Source organism: Monodelphis domestica, chromosome 4 (assembly GCF_027887165.1).
Source record: "Monodelphis domestica isolate mMonDom1 chromosome 4, mMonDom1.pri, whole genome shotgun sequence".
In the NCBI taxonomy this organism is placed as follows: domain Eukaryota; kingdom Metazoa; phylum Chordata; class Mammalia; order Didelphimorphia; family Didelphidae; genus Monodelphis; species Monodelphis domestica.
In genome coordinates, this window is record NC_077230.1 from 90,081,730 (window position 1) to 90,090,994 (window position 9,265).

Here is a 9,265-nt window from a genome sequence, read left to right on the forward strand (position 1 = left end):
TTACACAAATCTTCTCCAGTCAAACCAGTCTATTCTCTGTCCCTCAAACAGATTGTGCTCACTCCTGCTCCTGAGCTATAGTTCTTAATTTTCCTGCCTCAGGTCCCACCATCCTTTGGGAATTCTTCTGGCCCATATTCACCTCCATAACATAAAAGATGAATCATTTGTCCAGTGTCACCCAGCAGGCTCATGCCAAAGTAAGGCTAAGAGCCCAGGACCCCTGAACGTTATACAGTGCTATTGATACTCTGGCTGCCTCCCTCATGCAAGCAAATTGAGGATTTGCTCAGGGATTTAGGAATTGTGGTTGGATATGCTATATGAGCCAAGGAACTTAAGCCCTGGCAATGTTAGCCCCCTAAGCCCTAGCCAATGAGTCATGTATCGACACTGGTTAAGTGAGGTCACAGCACTGAAAAATAATCATCTTTGGGGATTTTCCTTTTCTATGAGGCTCTGGAATCTGTCAAAAATCAAGACATTAAGTCCTCTTTGGGGCTGGTTTGTTTACGTACATGGCTTAGCCTTGGCTCGTTGCTCACAGTCTGCAAGGTGCGGCACAGACTGTACCAGATATATTGTTCCTGCCCTTACTTACTCCCCCGCCTTGTCCAACCCTTTTGTGTAGGTATCTACAATTGGTGATGATGAAGGAAAATTCTTGGGAAAGTTCTGAGAGAAAGGAGTGCCTTAGGGGGACTTCTAGGACTTAGAGAGGGAGAAGGAGGCAGCCCAGCTCACATTGGAAGGAAACCTGAAGAAGAGATCAGAGCAACCTTTGACAAGTGCTGTGCCTTTTTGTAGTAGCAAAAAACAGAGAACAAAGTAGATGCCTGTCATTTGGGGATTGACTGAACAATCTGTGGTACTGAAAAGGAAAGGAATATTTCTATGCTTTAAGGAGCAGCTAGGTGCCTTAGTAGAATGAGCACTGGGACTACAGATCGGAAGACCTGAGTTCAAAATGGCCCCTGACACTTATTTGCTATGTGATCCCAAGCAACTCATTGAATTCTGTTTATATCAGCTTCTTGATCTCTAAATTGAGCTGGAGAAGAAATGGCAACCACTTCAGTATCTGCCATGTCAGACATGACTGAAACAACTGAACACAATGCTATAAGAAATGATGAATGAGAATTCAAAGAAACATGAGAAGGTTTACATGAATTGACACAAAGAGAAATAGGGTGAACCAGAAAAACAATATACACAGTGATTATGACAATGACTATAGGAAGAAACAAAATACAAAAGTTCATGTTTTTTATTTCTTTTTTTCTATTAAAAAAAACCATTTATTTTCTTTCTCTTTTGCTTTTCCCATTTAATAACAACAATAAGAAAAACTTTAAAAAAAAGATCCCAGTAACAAATATGTATTGTTTAGCAAAACAAATTTCCTCATTGTCAGTGTCCAAAAATATGTCTTATTTTTAATTTTGAATCCATCACCTCTGTATCAGGAAATAGGTCAATGAAGCAAAATGTGCTTCATCTTTGGTCCACTGAGAGTGCCCTTTGTTATTGCAGTGATTGGCGTTCTAAAGTCTTCCAAAGTTGTTTTTCTTTAAAATGTCATTGAAAAAATTGTTCTTCTGGCTCTGCTCAGTTCACTCTGAATCTGTCCTAGAGATTTTCCCAGTTTCCTCTGAAACTCTTATTGTATTCATCTGATATTGTTTACACATTCACCACTAGGTGAGCATCCCCTTTGCATTCAGTATTTGTTACTAGGTAAGGAACTGTTGGATAAATTTTGTACATACAGGTCTTTTCCTACTTTCTTCAATACCTTGGGGATATATGTCTAGCTGTGGAAGTGCTGGGTCAAGGTTTTACCCAATTTAGTAGTATTTGAGGCATAGTTTCAAACTTCTTTCCATAATGACTAGATTGATACATACTTGTACCAATATGTGCATTAGTCTGGGGCAGTTAGGTTATTCAATGGATGGAAAACCAGGATTGGAGACAGGAGGTCCTAGGTTCAAATCTGACCACATACACTTCCTAGCTATGTGACCCTGGGTAGTCATTTAATGCCAATTACCTAGTCCTAAGCCCTTCTGGCTTGGAACCAATGCACAGTATTGGTTCTAGGACAGACAGTAAGGGTTTAAAAAACAAACAAAAAACACCACTGTGCCTATTGTTTTATTTCCTCTTTCCAATTTTTCCCTTTACTCTTTTATCATTTTCACCAATCTGATGGCCATGAGTTAGAAGCTCAGAGTTGCTCCAATTTTCATTTCTCTAATTACTAGTGATTTGGACCATTTTTCATAAGGTTATTTGTATCTTGGTTTTCATCCTGTGAAAAGTTGCTTTTAATAATCTTTGACCATTTGTCAATTGAAGAATGACTCATTCCTTTGAATTTGAATCAATTCCTTATGTGTCTTGAAGATAAGACCTTTAAAAGAGAAACTTAATGGAGAGTTTTTTTTCTTCCCAGTTACCTGTTTTCCTTATAATATTAACTGCATTGGTATTATTTGTGCAAAACCTTTTAAATTGTGAATAATCAAAATTGTCCATTTTATCTTTTGTGATTCTCTTTTTCCATTATTTGCTCATGCTTTCCCTTACTCATATATTAGAAAGAAACTTTTTTCCTTGCTGCTTTAACTCGCTTACCATGTTACCTTTTATATCTAAATAATGTGTCCATTTGGAGTTTATCTCATGTAATATAAGATCTTGGCATAAAGTCTGATTTCTGCCAAATTGATTTCCAGTTTTATTGGTAATTTTTATTGAAAAGAGAATTTTTATTCCATTTTCCAAGCTCTAAAGTTTTAGGCCAGAAAAAAGTATTTTCAAGTTCTTATTGAATGCTAGGCACTGATACTAGTTGTTAGAGATTCAAATGCAAGTCCACAAGATAGTCCTTGCCCTCAAGAGAAGGAGAAGATAAGATACAAAAGAGAGCTAGATCTAACTTAAAATATTAGGCTATTATGTTTGTTTGTTTTTATATATATGTTTATATGTCATATATACATTATATGTATCTATATATTTCTCCTAACCTGTTCCACTGATATCTACATTTCTTAATTAGTACCCAAATGTTCTGATGATCACTCCTTTATGGCATAGTTTGAGATGTGACACTGCGAGGTCCTCTTTCCTTCCTGTTTTATCATTATTTTTCTTGAAATTCTTAATATTTTGTTTTTCCAGGTGAAATTTGTTATTTTTTCTAATTCTAAAAAAATAATCTTTTGGTAGTTTGCTTTCTCTGGTAATGATTAAGTAAATCAGTTTAGGTTGTGTTTGTCATTTTTTATCATGCTGGCACAATCTAGGAGCAATTAATATGCCTCCAATTTTTTATTATTTCTCTGAAGAGTGTTTTGTAGTTGGAATACTATGTAATTATAATATAGTCACCGAGTTTGGGGAATCATGAATACAGAACACAACACACACTGCACTGTTTAGCTGAACTGATTTTTAAAATGTAGTTGTCACATGAGATGTCTCTCTGGGAGGTGGAGGGAGAGAGGCCATATTTGGAAATGAAAGATGCAAAAGCAAAAGATATTAATCATGGCAAATTTTTTTTTAAAGTATCAGAATAGGGAAAGAAAATTATGTGTCTTTTGAACTATATTCCCCTTTTGCTGGGGATTTGTTTGTTTGTTTGTTTGTTTGTTTTGTTTTGTTTTGTTTGTTTGTTTAAAACATTATTTTTTATTTGGTCAATTTCAAACATTATTCCTTGGATACAAAAATCATTTTCTTTTCCTCCCCCCACTCCCGCCACCCCTCCCATAGCCAATGCACGATTCCACTGGGTGTCAGGTGTCCTTGATGCAAACCCATTTCCATGTTGTGGGTATTTGCACTAGGATGTTCATTTAGAGTCTACTTCCCCAATCATATCCTGCTGGGGATTTGTTAATGATAGCAAGAGAGATCTCAAATAGAGTAAAATATTCTTAGCATTAATTTTTTGTAGTAATAGTAGTAGTGAATAACTGGAAATAAAATGGGTACCCATAGACTGGTGAATGACTTCATATTATGGCACTTGGAAGTTGTTTTGTGTTCATTTCAGTTATGTCCAATTCTTTGTGACATGATCCCATTTGGGGTTTTACTGGCAAAGATGCTATTTCAATCTTTGGCTCATTTGACAGATGAGGAAACCGAGGCAAATAGGTGAAGTGACTTGCCCAGGGACATACAGCCAGAAATGTCTGAGGCCAGATTTGAACTCAGGAAGATGAGTCTCCTGATTCCAGGCCTGGCACTCTACCCACTGAGCCAGCTAGTGGCCCCAATATTTGAAGGTGATAGAGTATTATTGCACATGAACAGATTTCTATGAACTGAGATGAATAGAACCAAGAGATAATATACATGACACCAGAAAGGTGTCTGAAAAGAGCATCAAGATATTGCTTATGGCTTCATTTAATTGTAATGCTCAACACCAAAAAGAAACGACACCTTCTCTTTCCTGGAGAAATCAGAAAAGTGTGAGTACGAAATGTTGCATCCTCTGGCCCCCACTTGGTTACTGTGTCTCTTGGCTTTGGCATCACTATTCTGCTCAGTTACAAGACAGAGGATGTGCCAAATTTACGGCCAGATTAGGGATTGGTCTCCATGCCATTCCCAGGGCATTTGCAAACTGGTCAGGTTCTGCTCCCTGCTCCCACCGTTTGCTTTCCAATTCCAGGCCCCTTTTGTTCTCCCATCCAAAAGTAAGCCTCTCGAGGGCAGGGACATCTTGCTTGCAAGTATTAGAATCTCTGGCCCTTAACATCCCCTAGAGTGCCGGGCATTCAATAAGTGCTTGAAATGCCTTTTTGTTTTTATTTGTTAATTGCAGAGGTGGGGGCGGGGTGGGAGCAGCTCAGCCCGAGGGGGTCAATGGGCTAGTTCTGCCTTTCCTTCTGAGTGGCCACGGAGGACAAAAGGTGGAGGGGATGCCCTCTGGCAGAGGGATTTCCTAAGCGGACGGACCCTGTTCAGAGCCTCCAATCTGCAAGGGCTTGTCTATATCATCAGTAGAAATTGTGTGTGACCCACCCAAGTCAGCCATCCCCACCCAGAGATGCCACCTCGTCTTGGCTGAGCTTCAGGGTGGAATTAGTGTCTTGCAGTGTCCCACGCCAGGTTCCCATCAACACCAGGACACTTCTCAGACTTATTACTGCGCGGCACTCTGTTTAGAAAGAGAAAAGAAGGAGGGTGAGAGCAAGCAAGGAGATTATCAGGGAAACCACTGGGAGCTCCCTGCCTTCCTAGCCCCATTCCCGGCAGTGTGTAAGGAGTCTTAGTGATCCCAGCAGCAGCCAGGCATACAAAGGACCAGCCTGCCTGCTTGGGGTTCCCGTGGGGGATGTGCCAGGTAGGGGGACCGCCACATCATTACACTCTGCCCCTTTCCAGCAGATTTTTTCTCTCAGAGCAGAGAACATGACTCTCCTCCGCCCCCACCAGGAAAAGGGAATGCCACACTCCTGGTTCCACTACTCCCCCAGTTCCTCTCAACTAAGGGGTGCTAGGAATTAGTGACAAAGACATTGTTCCTTATCCATTTAGCCAAGATTTGTTTTGGCAGAAGAAGGGAGAATTTCAGTAGATCTTAGAACTGAGGGCAAAGAAATTTAAATGCTCCTGGTTTTCCCTCTAAATGCATTTATTTATTTGTTGAAAAACTAGAGCCACTAAAATCAGCTTATAAGCTCTTCACCCCACCCCCACTTTTGAGGACAACCCCCCCCATCAGGTCTATGCATAGATTTTCTTCTTAAGCAGAATTTGTTTAGTAGCCCAGAGAAAACAATACTGAAAGATGAGTTACTAATGATTCCTCAGAGCTTGGAAGGAGTATTATTCAAGAAACCAGTGGTTCCCTCCACTAAGGAAATGTATGAGGATATGGAAGGGAGGATTCAGGTCTGACACAAGGAAGAACTTGCCAAATGAGGGCTACTAGAGAGAGGTAGGCTAGCCTTGTGGAAAGGGCAAAACTCATACTGAAAAACCTCCATCTGCCATTAATAAATGTCACATTACATTCATAGGATCATAGTTTTAGAGTTGAAAGGTGCTGAAGAAATCATCTAGTTTAACTTAGGCATTTTATAGACCAGGAAACTGAGGCCCAGAGAGCTTACTTGACTTACCCAAATGTCACAGAGTAAGTAGTGGAACTAGAATTTGATCCTAAATTCTCTGAGTCCGTTCTTTAAATTACAGCAGGAGACCTGCTTCCAGTTTACTCATCTGTTTTTTTAAAATGAGGTTTTAGATAAAGAAGGAAATAAACATTTATTATTAAATGCTTACTCTGTGCCAGGCACTGTGTTAAGTGCTTTAGAAATATTATCTCATTTGATCCTCACAACAACCCTGTAAGGTAGGTGCTGTTATTATCATCATTTTAAGTTGAGAAAACGGAGGGAGACTGAGGTGAAGCAACTTGCCCAGTGAGTAAATGCCTGGATGTGAATCTGGATTTGAACACAGGTGTTCTAGTACTCTATCCACTGCATCACCTACCTGTCTCAGTAAAAGATGACCACTGAGTTCTCTTCTAGAACCATGATCATACATAAGAATGGTATTTGGGTCTATTTCCAGCACCCTACTTTGCAAACAAGATCATAAATTTAGAACAAACAAGGGCCATTGGAAGCCACCTAGAGCAATCTCCTTAAATTTATAGAGGGGGGAAACAAAAGCTCAGACCCAGAGAAATTCAATTACTTACCCAAGGTCACAAAGATTGTAAGTGGACATGGTAGGATTCGAATACTCTTCTGGCTTCAGTACTATTGCTCTGAGAATTTCTCTGCTGGAGACCTTTCAAGTTGGGAGATCCTCATGACACTGGGCTGATTGGAGGGGAGAGTGCCTGGAAGCAGAAGGCACAGAAGGGATGGCCGTAAAGCTGAATGGAGTAAGCACAGAAGAGGGGACCGATAAAGAACTTTCACGAATCCCACCCTGAGGTCAGTGGGCCATGTCTGGAATGAAGAGCAGACGCCGGACTCTGGAGGGAGAGAGGTGCAGTTTGATGCATCTTCACTGTCTTGGAAAGGCAGGAGCCCAGGTTTTCAGAACACCTTCTCTGCCATCCTGCTGCACTGGGGCATTGTGAGCTGCTCACAGAGTTACAGAAGCTGCCACAATATTATTTGATTGTTTTGACACCTCTGACAATTAGTGAGAATGAGTTCAAAATAACTGTCCTCCCCCCTCTTAGATCTGTGACATTTTTCTTTTGTCTCCTTTCTTCCTGAAGGCCTAATCAAGAAACAGGGGAGCAGTGTTCATGCATTTTTAATTTCCAAGCCAAGCTGGGAATGAATGTAAACAAAAGAGTAGATGAAGGGAGCCAGCAGAAACTGTGGGAGACCTTGGGTGCTTTTGATGCTTTATTGGCCCTAGGGATCTTCTTAAGACAAGTAGAGAGAATTCACAGGGATAATTTTTAGGATGGAAGATGATGCAGTCATGAATGCTGCCTGTGCCTATTTAAATCCTAATTGAGCTCTAGGTAGCAAAGTGGATAGAGCACTGAATTCAAATCCAGCCTTAGACACATATTAGCTGTATGACCCTGGACAAATCACTTAGCCCTATTTGCCTTGGTTTTCTCATCTGCAAAATGAGGTGGAGAAAGAAATGGCAAACCACTCCAGTATCTTTGCCAAGAAAACTCACAATGACACTAGCTAGGAGTGGAGGAACATGTCTAGGATCCTGACAACCCAAAAGGTTCCTCAACCTGGATTGGTCCTCAACCAAAATGGATTGCTGGAGTTCTGCTCTCCGGAGCTACAGTATGGTTAAAGCTGATTAGCTGCCCACATTCCAGCAGCAATGCATTGAACCCTGGGCAGCAGAGGACCACCAGACTTCCTGAGAAGAAGTGAACCAGCCCAGGTCAGAGGAACAGAGCAGCTCCTAGTTCCTGTGATCACGATTGGAGTTGGTCAGTGAATGGCCACTGTCCTTCCCTCTCAGGGAAGATAGGGAGACAGTTCCAAAATGACAAAAAAACCAAAATAAAACCCAAAAGACAAAAACCACCACCTCAGCCTTCTGTAACTATTAAGCACCCAAATATCAGGCCTTTGGTTACTAGGATCCTGCCCAGAGACTTTAGCCTAAACCAGGTCTCCTTAATTTTTATTTATTTTTTCAAATTCTGAACTTAAATATCCAAAAAAGAAAATTTCAACATACAAAGATCTAAAAACACGATAGCATTTAAAGCTATGGATTTCCGTTTCATACTACTTCCTTAAAAAAAAAAGGATAAAATAAAATCCACATTTCACTTGCAAAAAAAGAAAAAGAAAAAAGAAAACTCACAATGAGGTCACAAAGAGTTGGACACAAGTGAACAATAGCATATAATGGAAAGAACACTGGCTCTTGAGTCAGTAAAGCTGTATTCAAATCCCTTGCCTTTGCTGCTTAGTACCTGTATGACCTTGGTGAAGTCACTGTATCATCCCTGAGCCTTGGTTTCCTTATCTGTAAAATGAGGGGATTGGATTAATGGTCTCTGATGTTCCTCCTGGCTCTAGGTCTATGAGCCTATCACTGTCTGTCTACTCTTGCCTCAACTCTTCTCAGGGTGAGTCTTGAACTGGAACTGAGCAAAGATCTTGGGTGTCTAGACATTGGTGACTGCCCTTCTTTCAGGCTTCCCACCCTGGCCTGAGCTATGGTTTCTTTACCAGGATAGAGCTGATCTTGCAAAGGTCTTGTGCTTTCAAAACTCTTAAACCTCTTATGCAAGTAAGAAAATAAGCCTAGAACAGATTTTAGAGTTAACCCACCCATCAGGCTTCAGATATTTTCACTACGCTAGCTAAATATTCGTATATATCAGAACATTCAATGATTATTTCCCACAACCTTTAGCAACACTTCCCTGATCACACCTGCTATTGTGCCCTGCAGGTGAGCACCGTATCAATATTTCTATTGCCTCTTTGGATTTTACTTTGAATGGGTCCACTCTCTTCTTGCCCTTGGGCCAGTATTTGATTTATACTCTAAACTGGGATGCTCTTGTGGTCTCTCTTTTGCTCTGTCTTCTACATCTTGCCCCCCACCCGATGATAAAGTGTTTAATTAATTGCCTGTCATTTGAAAATATATTTTTATATATTTTTAAATTGAAATTTAAATAATTTTAAAAATTATTTCCCAGAATGCCTATGTGAACATCAACCGCATCATGTCTGTGGCCTCCCGCCTGTCGGAAGCCGGCCAC

General features: G+C 40.4%; 1 protein-coding gene across 7 annotated transcripts in view; it reads left to right on the forward strand.

The window, feature by feature from the left end:
* Positions 1–9,265, forward strand: part of KALRN (kalirin RhoGEF kinase) — a 1,009,634-nt gene that overhangs the window by 445,508 nt on the left and 554,861 nt on the right. For all 7 annotated transcript variants that reach the window (XM_056793564.1, XM_056793558.1, XM_056793562.1 and 4 more), the window contains exon 7: positions 9,203–9,265. This exon is cut by the window's right edge and continues 129 nt beyond it. In XM_056793564.1, coding sequence (XP_056649542.1) covers positions 9,203–9,265 — 63 coding nt within the window. The remainder of the gene's footprint in view (positions 1–9,202) is intronic.